General features: G+C 46.7%; 2 protein-coding genes across 2 annotated transcripts in view; one reads left to right on the top strand and one right to left on the bottom strand.

The window, feature by feature from the left end:
• LOC116427989 (amyloid beta precursor protein binding family B member 1) overlaps positions 1-7,389 on the top strand; it is a 201,438-nt gene extending 194,049 nt beyond the window's left edge. The window contains exons 13-16 of the mRNA XM_031978999.2: positions 311-513; positions 841-1,014; positions 1,147-1,285; positions 1,942-7,389. Of these exons, the coding sequence (XP_031834859.1) occupies positions 311-513; positions 841-1,014; positions 1,147-1,285; positions 1,942-1,964 (539 nt within the window). The 3' untranslated portion in view covers positions 1,965-7,389. The remainder of the gene's footprint in view (positions 1-310; positions 514-840; positions 1,015-1,146; positions 1,286-1,941) is intronic.
• A 570-nt stretch (positions 7,390-7,959) lies between these two features.
• LOC116427986 (bicaudal D-related protein homolog) overlaps positions 7,960-15,976 on the bottom strand; it is a 38,780-nt gene continuing 30,763 nt past the window's right edge. The window contains exons 2-5 of the mRNA XM_031978994.2: positions 14,805-15,137; positions 12,520-12,689; positions 10,551-10,857; positions 7,960-10,010 (exon numbers count right to left, since the gene is read on the bottom strand). Of these exons, the coding sequence (XP_031834854.1) occupies positions 9,390-10,010; positions 10,551-10,857; positions 12,520-12,689; positions 14,805-15,137 (1,431 nt within the window). The 3' untranslated portion in view covers positions 7,960-9,389. The remainder of the gene's footprint in view (positions 10,011-10,550; positions 10,858-12,519; positions 12,690-14,804; positions 15,138-15,976) is intronic.

Genomic DNA, 15,976 nt, shown 5'->3' with positions numbered 1-15,976 from the left:
TTTACGTTCAGTCCATATGTACCAAATATGGTACACGTCAATTTTTATAAGAAAATATTTTTGAGTGTATCAAGAGTGTTATACGTTACAAAACACCCAAAATATAAAGAAAGAATATCGAAATATATAAAAATAACCGAAAACGTGAATATAATTTAATATTTTATTTTAAAAATCAATAGAGTTCATTAACAAAATATGACCAAAATTTCCGTGGCACGAAACGTCTTAATGATTGATTGTTCCTGATAGAACAGGATTGGAGGTTTCGTTGCGTCAGAAGATTAATTGTGTATCGATCTGTTCCCAGCACAATCCTTTCCAACGCCGATGGAAGAGCCAAAGAAGGTACTGCCGGCGCAGTATCTGGGATCCATAAGAGTTTCTCAGGCCACAGGCATGAAGGTTCTAAACGACGCGATAGATCAGACCGTAGCTATGACACCTATCAACGAATGGCGAAACGTGAAAGTTGCTGTCGCGCCTAGCATGATTTCTATTCTTACACCGAACGTAAGTTGAGATTAAGGGACTGCAGAAATCGACTTCGTTGAATAATTTCCATTTAACCCCTCGCCATACAATATCGAGTTAGACTCGCGAGGAAGTTTTCAATCGGAACTTACAAGAATTAAATGTCATTCAATTATTTTAGATTAAAAGTAAATACTATTTTTTCATTATTAGTTGTTATATTTTGAGGTAAACTTTGGTATGGATGAACTAAGAATTTTTCTTTGTTTTTCGATAAACTCTTAACGTCAAAGTTATCTTAGCATGATTATAAGAGAAATCATAGGATGAGGGATTAATGATCCCATTCGTTGGTGTATTTTCTAGGAGGAGAGTATCACCGAGTGTCGAGTACGTTACTTGTCGTTCCTCGGTATTGGCCGGAACGTGAAACAGTGCGCTTTTATAATGCACACCGCGCAAAATCTCTTCTTCGCACACGTCTTCAACTGCGAGCCCAGCAGCGGGGCCCTATGCAAAACCATCGAAGCCGCTTGCAAGGTAATTAGCAAATACTAAATCACATGGGTCGGTGAATGAAATGAAAAATATTTGACGATATGAAAAATTCAAGTAATCGAATCTACTCACTCGATTATTGACTGAAATCCGATTCCTTCTTTCCGTATACAGCTGAGGTATCAGAAATGCTTAGACGCACACCCGCTGGGCTTTAAACACGCCACCAAACTGAACAATCCGAAGGAGAGAAGACTGGGCACCACTCTGCAGTCTCTAGTTGGCTCTCTGACTGGACGTAGAAATAAGCAGGGTGAGTCCTGAGACGAGGCTCTCTCGCTGCAGGTAAATGATCACGCTCAGCCGCTGAACTATACGAATCGGCAGTACTTCTGTTCTTCATATTGCGAATAAAAGACATCCAGTGAAACGTATGATTCGAAGTCAAACCCTTTCATGCATCATGGCTTCATTTCAAATCATTCGATTCTCAATAGTTCCTCGAACTATCGCCAAAAATTCCTCGGAATAGTAAACTAACGCACTTGTCTCAAAGGCTAAGCGCTTATTTACTATCACAAAGAAATAGTCGAGCGTGCCCAAGTGGTCCTTAACCTGTTAACTGGAGGAAAACAAGAAAACTCGTCGTTTATGTTCACCCGCATCGTCCAGATGGCGTCCAGTTCTCTGGACACTATCCTCCAATGTTAATCGTACAATTATTATATAAGCTCCTCTTCCTCGTATACTGGCAAAGGTAACAGGTTAAAGGGTTGATCCATGAAGCGATTCAGTGAAACATCATTTCCCTCCTTTCCAACTGTATCAATGACAAATAAAGCAAACAATGTACTTTCCAAAGTTGTCGCTATCTCAACGAACAATTCGCTATATGTCTTTTATTCCCGATACCCCACCCACCGCAGTGTGTAATAAAAATCTGAATAGACTTATCCGCTGATTGCGCAGGAACTGTGGCCGCTGCCTGCTGAGCGAGAGGTGATCCGACATAGACATCTGCAGTCGCCCCTGACCTTGAAATACTTTAGCGAATCGCCGCCGAACGCGTCATCGAGGTCACTCCTTTCGCCCTCTCCGGACAGCATATACTACTAATAACTACATATACTAATTACCACAGCTATAGTGGACTACGCTTACGTGTGTCGATATGATGTTATGTATGTTAAACGCAGTGTCCGACAAAAATGAAAAGATTAAAAAACACGATGCCGAGGTGACGGCGACGGGGCCGCGGGGAACGATTTCACGCGCCGCGACCGCCCCAGAAGCCTGTATACTCACTTCGGGATATTGACAGAGAATCCCGGTCCCCCCAGGAGACGCTCGCGCTCTCGTTCCACCTTTGATAGACACCGAACGAGAGAAAGGCTCCTGCCGCCAGGAGCATGGAACCCGTTGATCACGATTCACGGTGTCTCGTAAACACGATCGGAGCAGCGAGCAACGTCCCTGCGAGAATAGGGATCGATTTAATGTATATACGGGATGGTATTAGCTATCGCGCTGAATTTAGTGAATTCGCTGGGTTCGAGAGGGAAGCTCTAGGCGGAGTGTGAACGGGGAACGGTGTGCGAGTGTTAACGGAATGACTGAGGAAGCGGAGCGTTCCAGCGTCAAGGCGCACCCGACGACTCAACTGGGAAGCGAGCGAAGGGAGGGAGGAAACGAAATAATAATATTAATATTAATGGGAGATACAGAAGATGAAATCGGAAGCTATAGGGAGCTTAAATGTATAACTTAAAACAATTGTGTATTCTCGGGTGTACAGATTAGAGGAGCGAGACGAGGACGACCGGGCTACACGAAACCTCACACACGTAAACACGTATTGTAATGGACACGCAACTGTAGGGACACCCACGCGAACAGGCAGGCACACGTAATTAAAACACACGTACACGTCACGTTACTTACATGCGCGGACAGACGAGTAATAGGGAGTTTATTTTTTATGGCGAACTATAGAAGAGCTTGCACCTTGCGAGATGAGGGCGATGCGACAAAGAAAAAGTGACCGCGACCGTCCTTCAAATCCACGGGGAGGACGCGGCCGAGATGAACGAGGACGAGGACGAAGTTATACACCGATCCTGCGACACCATAAAGCGATCCGACGTTGTTACCGTACGCACAAACTATGCGCGGTAAAACGCTGACGCGAGCGCGAGCGACGCGATCGTTCGCCATTGTTGCGCGCGCTGTAACGAGCTGCTGTCATCGTGACGCCCGACGATCATCGGAAACGCTGACCGCCTTCGCGCGCGACGTAGTTGTCATTTCACGATAACGGAAATCGATATCGCGGTTCACGCGTCACGTGGAACTTAGACCGACGCCATATTCGTCCACGGAGATTGCCCGTTCACGATAGTGCACGTACGTACTCTGAATCCTTGATAGTCGCACGTGCACCGCGTCGATCGTGATTCAGCGGCTGTCTAGGATACATCGTGCAGTCAGCGAAACGACTTTCGGCCTCGTTGCCGGAAACGATTGTGCAATGTAACATGTTCGATTTTTCATTGATCGTTCATTGATTTCTAGAAGTTTTCACTTTTTCCAATTGACTTCGTATATTGTGTGTTCGTGTAAATGATAAGTTTGTACGGTTCTTCGGTTGCTGTTACTATTTTTTCATTCTTAGAGAGCTGGAGCTTTGTTTGCGTAACTGAGATGGGAAATCGATTGGATTGTACGAGTTGTTCTATTTTATGAGTTCGGATTGAGACATTTCACATTGCACGGAGTAATAGAACGTGGCAGATGGATCACGTGCGGAAATGCTGACTACTCGAAGGAAATCGGCGACAAGTGCACGCCGATACGCCTAATACCAATCAGTAGCTTAATAATTGACCTGAGATCCAACATCGTGCGCCGTTTTCCTTTCAGTTGATTCTCTAATGTAGCTCTAGATGTTACCGACGCTGAACGATCGCAGAATTGTACAGACATACGAAGCTAATTCGTCCGATCTCCGATTATTTTCGTATGACAGACGATGCAGTGAACCTACATTGTTTCACAGCAAGGGAGGTTCATTTTCCCTGGACGCTTCCTTCGAAGAAAACACGTTTCCGTGAGCCGAGATGGGCATCATTTTTACGATTAACATTATGTCTCTCTTAATCTGATAGTGTACCTCACTATCTCCTTTACTTTCTCTTTTCATAAATATCAATAACTCCTTCAGCGCTCTTCTTGAAAATTTTAATTGAAAACCCGTTGTATCGTTCGACAATCTCGAACCAAGTATCTTGCAATTAGAATTTCCACGAGTGCAAACACTTTATTCGGTCTGTCACGGAAACCTTTATTAATAATCATTAGTAACTTTTAATTATCAAATCATCTGGTAATCATATTGAATTATTTACCACTTCAATTATTCCACGAATAAATAAAATAATTACTTCACCGTTAAGTACCAAAATGCAAATGGAAGCCCCATTTCTGATTCCGCGGTCATCACCGGTTCCCCGTGGGGGAGAGGGTTGCCGCGCTCGGCGTCGGATCCTCCCGTGTCCATCGAGGACGGTCACATCGTGGAAGCCATCGTCATATGCGAATGATACAAAGTTGTGCGGGACCCAGAACGAAGAGAGATATTTCTATGTAGCGTTTAAATAGGAACGATGGCGAGAGTAATAGGCGAGCGTGTGTGCAAGAGGGAACAGTGTGCTTGGCGAGGGGTTGCGAGAGAGCGAATTGTATCTAGGCGAAGAGGACGTAGCGGGATTACAGTGGCGGTGATAGACGGATCATTAATTTGTACATAAAATGCACGTAGCGACGATCACCCGCCTTTTACGACGAGAACTGACTGGAATACGTTGGAGGGGAGAGACGGTCTCACTCGCGGCAGACAAAGAAAGAATCGCCTCGTCCCACGGCTGAGTGTTGCCACGAAAGGAAACATCCCCCGTTCAGCACGTTCGTTGCCAACTTATCCGGCTGGCAGCACATCCGGTGCCAAAGCCTTTCCGGCTGCATGCAACCGCTGATAGGCGCTATTCCAACGATACATCACTTCGAAACTTCGAGTGCTGTATAACGAAGGGGACATATCGATTCCATTGACACTGAACAAGGTTTCCTTATCAGTCCCAACGACGGCAACCGTTAGCATTGGCAACGAACGTGTTAAACGAAAAATGCTTGCAACCGATCGGTCTGCTCGGTGCCTCACTATCGTCACCCGCGAGACTGATCGGTCATTGGCGGCCAATGCGTCATGGATGACGCGAGTGGCGCGCGTTAACCATTCGAACTTCTCCTTTCGATCCGCCGCTTCGGATTTCCTTTCACCCGTGTCTTTTCCGTTCCTTCCGTTGCCGATCGATTCTCCGCGAACGCGGACGGCGAGAACGGTGTCTCGGTACGATGAGAAATCGACGGAACGTCGGGCGACCCGCATTCCGGGCGAATCGGGACAGCCGCGGCGAGTAATTGACGCGAAAGTAACCGGGGCGGCGCTTCTTCTGCTACCATTGATATACATACATGTAATCGTTGACGCGATACCTTGCTTTACGAAAATTCTATGTATATATACATATACGTAGATCGATATGTATATGTATATGTATATATATACGTATGTCAGTTGTTGAATTTATATTAATGTTAGGTCGATCGAGAGTGATCGGGGGTGGCATGCGACAGCCTCGACGAGCGCGGGGATGCTAAACGCGATGTGCGTGCGTGCGTGCGTGCGTGCGTGTGTGCATGTGTGTGTGGATGTAAATATATTAATATACACTTGTGTAGAGATAAAGGGAGGACAAACGAAGGAAGGAGGTACGAGGACTTTACGCGGCGATGAATCGTGGAGTTGAATGGTGTTGGACACATCGCGGCGCCGAGTCGTCGAAACGGCGACGCGTGTGACGCGAGCCACATATGTACACGAAACACGAGTACACATGTTACACGTTTGACTGAGAAGGGAGACGACACGGAGAATATACAATGTACACACACACATACACACACACGAACACATAGCGAAGGAAAACATAAACACGACGAAGCGTACACCGAGACACACGATCACAAACTGCGCGTAGCTTAACTGTCTCCTTTAAATAAATAGGTGTTGACTTGTCGCCATGGGAGGGACACGAGGATATCGATGAAAAAAAAGGCGAAAAAGAGGTGAAGGAGGAGGGTAAAGGAGAAGGGAAGCCACTTGTAACTGACATAGAATAGAGCAAACCTAACTATATTTACTGTGACATGTAATATCCTTAACGAAAAAAAAAATGCGATCTACTGATAGAAGAGTTGTTCTGCACAAACACGATGCTTCATTGATAATTATAGTGTCTCTCTCTCTCTCTCTTTCTCTATCTCTCTTTCTCTCTATCTTCAGAAAAAAAAAACGAGTAACGTACCTCTCTATACCTAATGGCAAATTAAAACGATACTCGACTCGATAGTTTCGACGATACCAGAAGAAGAAGAAGATGATGAAGATGAAGATGAAGAAGAAGATGAAGACGATGATGAAGAAGAAGAAGAGGAGGAGGAAAAATATAAACGTTACCGCGTCATCTCGTTCAATTGTTCAGACTCGATTGTCATCGGATCATCGCGTTGTCATCGATCATTGTTAATTCTATTGTTGCCACCGATCATCGTGTTGACACGACGCCGAAGAGAAGCGAGAAAGTATAGGGGAATCGCCGAGTCTCGTCGCGTGTCGGTCGAAGCGTTTCAATTATAAAAGTATCGTTGCCGTCGACTGCGCGCCGATTCACGAGGGTAAAAGGGAACGGAGAGGAAATATCGTTGGCGATCGCCTTTGGAACTCGAGTAGCGCGATCTCCGGCTATGTACTTGAAGGGGAAGAAAGGAGGAAAAGGGGACGAAGAGTAGATGAAAGGAAAACGATAAACGAGTACGATCGATCCTGTTTTCGGTCGACGTCGCGAGCAAACCGCGAGCGGAACGTTCGTCGCCGGGTCTGCGGCCGGCGAAGGGATGATTCCCTATTCACGGCGGAGGAGATTAATTTTGTTCGTTTCATTAGGATAGAGTCTTGCTTCCCGCGAGGCGAGATGGAGGATAATTGAAAATTCTAACCAGCGAGGAGACTAATATCCGAGCGACGCGTCTTCGCAACGACGTCGCTTTTTAGAGCGTACGAAAGGACAAAAAAAAAAAAGAAAACACTTTGTATGCACCCGCCCCCTCCCCCATTGTTCATGCCCATTTATATTGCGTAGTTGGACCGATCGATAATTATAACGAACGTGAGATACTATTATATATATACGTATATATACATATTATATATATATATAAATATATATATAAAAGCGACAGAAAAAACTACTGTAACTACACCTGCCTCTTGTGAATAAATGCCTATTTGTTTCTTTTCAATCCTGTTGTTGTTGTTGTTGACTACTCCGTTAGGAACTCGATACGGTAATATATTGCGATACGTCGATTTAGTTTGTTGAACGAAGAGTTTTAAATAGAAGGAAATATGGATGGTCTAGTATGAAGTCCACCAAGCCGACTAGTAATGAAATATTGCCGTGTTCATTTTTCTTACCAAATTATTACAATAGTCTACGATCTCTTACAATTAGTCACTTCAAACGTTTCGTCACTCGAGGATTTATCCTAAAGGATAGGAACTAATGATTTCAGTCTAACGCTAAAGAGTAACAATCGAAGATAAAATAATATTCATCAAAACACGGTGAACTGCAGCGAATGCTGTTCGATTGCGCTGAATCGTGCATCGTCTTCTCTCGGAAACAAGTTCCCGACATTTCGCCAGAGAATCAGATAGCTTCGATTGTCCTGCGGAACTCGATGAAACTCTACAAATTCATGCCAGATGGATGTAAGCTCTCATTCAGAACAACGAACGGTACTCACCGCGAGACCTTGAACCGTAAAGAGGCTCAAGGAACGTATTTACAAGTGTGTTCCAACAACGCATCCGTAAAACAGACTTTTATTAAATAAATAAGTTGTCACAATTGCTCAGATCGCGAACCATACAGCTATCGTACAATCTCGGCGAGGCTCGCGGCTCGCCGGCCGCTAATTTACAAAGGACGGAGCCGCGCGTTGGCGATCCGCGTGCGACCGCTTCGTTGTTCGTTAAACACCGTTCGTTAATTAAAGCTAACCGTTCGGACTGGAATGAAAATTGAGCGCCGAGAGAAGAATCGTTCGCGATCGACCGGCGCGCGGATTCGCGTGGAAATTTCTCTAGTGTCGTTGCACTGTCGTTACACGAAACGGCGACAGTGCCGCGGTCTGGTCGACCGATTTCGCTTCTTTCGTTGCAGCCGTTCGAGCTGCGATCGCGCGCGCAATGGCAATTCCATCTAAAACGTTAGACCGATTTGAAAAGGCAAAGTATGACGCGATAACGGGCGCTAAAAATCGATTCGGTTAATTTTTCAACGATCAATTTCCTGGCTACCAGTAACGTCGTAAATTCGACCCAGAGCGCTGATCGTAACATCGATAAAATGTCTCACCAATCAACGATAAAGAAATTCCGCTCCTACGAAGACAAGTGTCCGTCGAAAACCGTTTATTTACAGACGCGAGGCCAACGATCGACTTTCATTAGGCCGGCGCGGGTACGATCAGTCGTCAGAAGAACTAGGAAGTTCGCTGGTTTCTCTTATATTCTTCTCGCTCGACACGGTAATAAGATCGAACCCGCGAAACGTACGAGATCCTTAAGAAACACACGGCCGTTAAAGATCGTTCTTGCCGCGGTAACGAGCCGTACCGCGATTACCGGAATGATCATTACTTCTCGAAACGTTCGCGCAAAGGGAAATGAAAAGCGTTCACGCTTCACCGTTGGCGATCGCTTAACTCGCCCGAGCTGGCCGAGAGTTGCTGTCGCTTTCTTTCCTCAATGATTTGCTCGCGCCGTAAGGAAGAAACTTCGGTCGCTGTTTCGGACTCTCTATCGCGTTGCGATACCACGTAGCAACGCGTTAATCCTTCTTCCGACTTCGTTAAAAAGGAAAACGAAAGATACTTCGTGCGCAAAAGCGTCTTACAGCCGCGAGAAACTTTTACCGAGGACGATGAAGTCTGTGCCGTCCGTATTTCGGATGCGTGCGCGCGTAAAAAGTGATACGAACCGTCCGCGATATGACTATTTTCTAGAAACTGTCGTAGAAACTAGCGTCTCATCTTTCGCGACGGGTTAATCGTAGAATTCGGACTCGAATACGTGAATTCGAGTCACCAGTCTGCCCCTGAACCGGGGCGATGAGCGGTCGAATGGTCCCTGATACTCCTTGAAACGCGAGAAAGAACCTCCCTTCGAGCGCAGTCTTCAATCAACGTGTGCACCGGCCTTCCTGGCTGTCACGTGCCGCGAACCATCACTTTCGTCAAAAAAAGCCGAACATCTTCCGCGACGAGCCGGTGCTCCTCTTCTTCCTGGCCGGCGCCACGATCTCCGCGTTCTCGCCGTTCGCGGCGGTGATGGCGTTCGCGACTGGCATCATTTTACTGCGGACATGTTCATCGACGAGCGATTGCACGTCCATCTGCCACTGCTCCAGCTGCTGACTGAGCTCTATCTTCTGCTGGATCGCCTCCATCAGCTGGCTGTTAGCCTGGAGAACGTCTATCCGCGTTTTCGCCAATTCCACTTCCGCCCTGTTCTTCCTGGCGACCGCTTGATCCCTGACTTTGTAAGCCTGCGCCAGGACCTCGTCTTTCGTCAGCTGCGAATGCTCCATGTCCCCTCGAGCTCTGTCGCGTTCCTCCCTCACTCCGCGCAGTTCCGCTTCGGATACGCTCAGCTTGCTGGTCATGTCCAGCAGAGCCTCCCCGCGCCTCTTCAGTTCGTCCTGCGTCTGCTTCAGCTGCTCTTTCGTGTGCTCCAGCTCTTCTCGTACCCTGTGCAGCTCGACGGCGAGACCTAGCTCCCCTGGCGCTCCTCTTCCGGACAGTGCCAGGTTGTACACCTCCTCGACGATGTCCAGTAGAGCGCCGGGACAGTTCGGCTGCAAGAAGATTGAAAAAATTGGAGACTGTCGGGATCGCTTAAAATAGTAACTAAAGAGGACTATCAAGATTTACTCTTTATCATTTCACAGGCAGATCATACGACAGACGTATTAGGTTACACTCTGATTTAAAATGATCATTACTACGCATCATAAAATATCACTCGACAATTCTCTTTATCGCTACCAGTTTCTTAGGAACCATTTTGCCTTCGTATTCTTATCCGATGTTAATTGCTGTATTAGTGGCAGTTACTCGATCGCGGCGATATCAGCACGCATCAAGGAGCTACGAATCTTATCAGAGGCATGGCCCGCGCAAACACGATCCGCAAATACTCTAGCAAAACAATGCGCACGGACGATCGTCTGGGTGCTTCAGTCACGCTCGATTCGCTATCTACGATCTCCCGGCTGCGATCAGTGAGCCGAGCACGTTCGTCGAGTTTTTTTCGTGGCCGGTCAAGAGCCCCGGTGCCCCGTAGCCGGAAACCGGAAGTCGCGGAACAAAGAGGGCGGGCCGGCGGAGTCTCTTACCGTGCTGGATAGAGTCTCCCGACCGTTGGTGGTCACCTCCTCCGCGGTGTTGATCACGAGCATGGACTCGTCGCAGTCGCTTTGCAGGCCGGAGTCGTCCTCCCCCCGCCTCAAATGGACGCAGAGCTCCTTCAACCGTTTCGCAGCCCTCGCCACTTCGCTGCGAAGGTCCTCCTGCTCCCCCAGCGAACTTCCGCTCTCCTCGCACTCCATTTCAGCCTGCAACGACCTCGGCGGCTTCTGTATAGAGTCCGATCGGCCTCTCCTTTCCGCCTCGATGACCGCTAACGTCGCAGCCAGCTCGTCCCTACGAATGATAATAATACTTGTTGAGATATGTTCGTTGGGGTTCGTTTCCAAGCCTAGCTGAAATAATGAGTACAGCGTACGCTGGCGACAAGGTACAGCGAGCATGTGAGAAGGAATATTGGATTGAAAAGGAAAGCTACCCTCTTTTTATTTAATATGTCCGGAGGATGTCGGGAGGCCGACGGTGGACAATGCGTAGTTTAACACGTTGAGTGGCATTGAATTATAATGGTTTATTTAATTAAACGATGATTGTTTGCCTTTTTATGACATTTAGATGGATAAACGTACAGCAATAATAATGCAATTCAATCAGATTTAATATTTTTCCATTTCGTGAATTTTGCTGTACGAAATCGTACGGCATTCAACGTGTTAATAAAATTTTGTTTGATAGTGGAAGTTTCCTTTTATTCGTAAGCTGCTTTTTTCCATCATTGGAGTGTGAGAATTAGCTGAACGGTACACAAGGGTTAAACTTACTTTTAAAATGGAGAAAGATTTGTTGGTTGACCCAATATTATTATTAGTAACATTATTAAGCTATCCAGCGTCGGAGGAGGATTACCATCGAGATTTGATAAAGCCTCTTCCCAAGATAGAAGACGGAGAACGCTCGTCGGACAATTAATGGATGTTTGCGCAACGACTCGGACACCGATCCGGGCTACCGAATTTAGGACGCGATAAATCTCGATGGACTCGAGCAAACAGCTGGCCTGAGATTACTGAGCACGAGAGAAGCCGATCGAGGCTGAATGCCACGCGACTCGAATCCTATTCCGTTTCCCGGTTCGGCTCGATCGCCTTGCGCCAGATCGACTTTCCGTAGCGGCGCGTGGGCGCTGAGATCGACGACTACGCCGCGGAAAATGTGTTTTACGTTTATTGTTCCCGATCGTGTAAACTACGTCAACGTTACACGCGTGGGGCAATCGGCGTGTTGACATTTCAACACGGTAATATTCAAGTCTGTATCTGATTAGAAGAGAGCAGCGACGAAATCTTCCGGTAAATCGAAAGTCTGATCAGTAAGCCACGGATTTTTGTGCAATAGAATCTCCATTATCTAATTCACCGTATTAGTAGTTTGATAAGAAAACCTATCTATTTAAACTAGTAAAATTTGAAAAAGTTCCCTCGCAACTTCAACAAGTCTATAACCGTCGATCACTCGTGAACATAGACGCAAATAACGAAAACGACCATCTTATATTCTTAATATTATAAATAAAAAATATAATTGTGTTCTAAAAATATAAAATCTTAATGGAACTCCCAAGAATCGAGTTAATAAAAAAAATTGCTATCCATCGCCGATTTCAAAGTGAGCGTTGTGTCAATACTTTTACAAACGTCGCCGGTTCGAACTTCTACTAAATTCCGTTTTCATCAACCTTCCACAGTTAACTTCAGAAACGTATCAATAGCCCAGATAAGCAGCACGTCTGAAATACGTTGCGTCCGATAAGCCCAAGAATCCTCCCCTTGGCTTCCCCGGATAGAAAACAGAAAGGCAACGCTACACGGATTGCTCGTGTAGCATCGAGCCGGGCCAGCGATTCGCAATAATGAAACAAGAGTCGGCTGGGTTATCGCGGATCACTGGCGCGTTATCGCGGAATATTAAGAAGCCTGGCGTCGAACCGCGAGAACTCACCTCTCTCGTTCGGCGAGCTTCGCCCTGTGCTCCGCCTCGTGGCCGAGCCGCTCCAAGGCCGCTGCTCTCTCCTCGGCTTCTTCGAGGGCCGCCATGGCCCTCGCCCTCTCCTCCCGTAGCTCCAAGGACCTCCTCTCTAATTCTGCTCTTTGCGCGGACACTAACTGCACCTGGAACGCCAGCAAGACCGACTTTAACGGACTCGCGTTTCATTCGGCTCGACTTTGTTGGCCTCTACCAATCCGCTTACGAACCGCTGTTGACACTATAGAATACGGCCTCGCGCGTGAACACGTGTATGTTAACCCTCTCCCGACGATACGGACGCGTGATTTTGTTTCTCGGTGGAGGGAACGCGTCGATACTTCTGCGGCCGTAAGGTCAAGCTACGGGCGTCACGTTTGCGAGTTGGAACGAATACAGGAATCGGTTCGCCCTTTGTGTTTCTCGACTATTGTTCTTGGTCTTTCGTTTGGGCTTTTGTTTGAGAGGTTTCGAGAGGTTTTGAGATTTATTGAATGATATATGTATATGTGGGATTGTTAGTACTTTGAGTAAAATTTTGCATAAGGATTTTAATGTCTGGTTTGTTATCAGATTGTAATAATGGTCCTGTGAAGTGGATGTAGGTTATACGAATTGTCTTCTTAGATTTCTAAGGTGAAAGTGCTAACAACGACTGCGATAGAGGGAGCAATTAACGAGTTTGATGAACAAGAGTAGAATAGAAGTTTCAGCAAGACTTCAATATATTTAGAAATCCTTTATTCCAGAGCCGTGAGATGGCCTTCGACCACATATGCACTGATACCATGAAATACTGATCTATGATAGACGCTTGTATGTGGATCGGTTCATTGTAATATCCTTTGTTCCTTCCTTTCTCCTTCAGGCGGGTAATGTGGTAAATGTTCCTAGTCGCGACTATGTTCCTCTTACCGGCCAGTTACTTTATTCATCACTATAGGTCGCGAATAGACATGTATGATTCAACAATCTTTATTATTAATTCGCTCCGTAATTTCACATAGTTACGCGTCGACTGGCACGTATAATACACAAACTACAAAAACACGGTGTCACTCGACTCCGTTTTGTCTAAATGTAACACTTAAAAAAAACTTGCATAATCGATCGCAGACCTGTTTACCTTTTGTCGCCGAGAAATATTATCTTTCACGTTTCTATCGCATTGTAATGAATCTGTTTACGGTTCCTACCGACCTAGTTCCTGAAACGCGAAGTGTCAGCCTTTACGGAGCCGTTCAACTTACGTTTTCGAGCGTTCCGCGGCACAATCAATAACACCGACGTAACGTGCAGACGGCGTAACGTGCATCAGCGGACTTAATTCATGCGTGAAGAGCATTTCCTGAAACTCGAGTACGCGTCGCGTCGCGTCGCCTCTTGTAAGGAGAGAACAAAGGGCGCGGGGCCGAAGGACGACGGGTTTAAGTCGATCGCCGGGGGTCACGATTGCGTCCGCGGTGCGCCCTAAACTTCTCACGGCTACGTTTCCCCCGTGACTCCGTTAAACGCGCGGACCATTCGATGCACACCGTGTCATAAATATTCAACTATTCCCAGCGATGTCCGCGATGCAACGGTACGCGCGATTCCCAGAATAATTTGTGGACTAATCTAAGATCGGAGTCGGAGGAACGGGGTCAGTCCTCGGGACAGTCCTTCGGCACGAATACTTTGAGGCTCACGAAGATCGTTACGTAAGAAGATGCGTGAGAGTATTCGGATACTCGTGGAATTAGAAGTACCCGAGACTCGGAATCGACTAACGATCGATAAGTTCTCCGGGAGGTTCTTCACGGCTATACTGCGGATCTTCATGAATTCATAGCTGACGCTACTGCTTTAAGTGCAGTCAAATCATATATTCCCTTTGCGAAGTTTCGATTGCTACCAAGAGCTTAAGATCGCAACGAGTTGGTATGTCGAACCTAGCTCTTGACAACGGACGAATGCCATGCAAGTATTCTAACTCTTTAGAACACGAAACATTTCGAAACCGGGAGTCACTGAGTTTCTAATAATAATGAAATGATCATTCCACGCGATACAAAGATACAAAGTTATTCTAACAGTAAGAATAATTCAATGAAAGAGACGACGATGACTCATAGTTTACATCGTGACCAGTATACGTAGCGTTCGATCATCGCTTAACAATATTCAGGTGGTACGAGAGAACGCGCAAGCGCGAGGCCATCCGCTCGACGGTTTTCACGGAAAGTTTGAGCAACGTTCGTAAACGGAAACTGTTAATTTACCTCGTCCCTGAGAACCTCCAGGCTGCTGACGTGATCCTGGAGCGTGGTACTTCGAAGGGCACACTTTTCCCTGAGCACCTTGACCTCGATGAGCAGCTGCTCTTCCTGTTTGGCTGCCTCTCTCAGCTGATCGGCGAGCCTCGTGTTTTGAGCGGTGAGCTCGGTGACGAGAGTCGCCTGATCGCGCTCCGCCCGTCTCGCGCGCTCATTCTGCTCCTCCAGCTGGCTCCTGAGCGTCTCGACGTCGGCCTGAAGCTCCAGCACTCTGGCTTCGCTCTCGCCCTTGACTTCCTCGAGCCTTCTTCTCAGCAGGTGCCTCTCTTGTTCTAGGCTCTGTCGCAACAAACAGAGGGAATGTTAAAACCATTAGAAAAATCGATCGAAGCCAATTTGCCCCGACAACACGCGCCGCGCTGCGCGTGCCTTTAACCTTTCCGCGATCGAGAGCTATACAACGAGCTCCAGAACCCGATTTCGCAAGGTTTCCATGCTACAGATGAACTTTCGAAAAGTTTCGAGAAGTATTCCTTTCTAATAACTCGCTCGAACCCTTAGCGGTCGAATGCCGCCGTAATGGCGACTCCGAGCGGCCATATTCGGAAACGAAAGCTGCGGATGAATCGTTCGATTATGCAAATAAAGGGAGATCTGTGACACGTGGAACGAGTTTCTAGAAGTTTAAACAATATAGGGTTAATGGTGTTTGAATAAAGATCATTCTAATTTAAGCGCAGTGTACTCGGAGAGTTGATTGCAACCTCTAGCTGTTGCGGAGTCGTTTAAACGAAGTTCGATTGCTTCGCGAAGTTTGTTCTGGTAATTCCACTCATACTAATTGTACTGAGAACCGCTAACGATTACGACACTCTCCTCCATCAATCCACGTTGAATGATTCACGGAAAGTTTCAATTGGAAAACGAAACATTTCGGACATGATCTCATCGATTATATAAAAACTAGACACGCTCATAATCGACAAGCCGGCTGATGAAATCCGAACGCTGTTGTATACCCGCTCATTTCTTCGATTAAAGACACGATCCAGCGAGCACCGATGCCGGATACAGCAATGGCATTCAGCTAGGGAAAGAAAATCCTAGTCGATAAACAAACGAATCAATGCTGCTCGTAAGATCACCGCTGGAACCGCTCGACTGCTTCTGACCTCGAA

The sequence above is a fragment of the Nomia melanderi genome, chromosome 6, assembly GCF_051020985.1.
Source record: "Nomia melanderi isolate GNS246 chromosome 6, iyNomMela1, whole genome shotgun sequence".
Classification (NCBI taxonomy): Eukaryota; Metazoa; Arthropoda; class Insecta; order Hymenoptera; family Halictidae; genus Nomia; species Nomia melanderi.
Note: the sequence above shows the minus strand (reverse complement) of the source record. Positions and strands in the feature narration are given on the sequence as shown.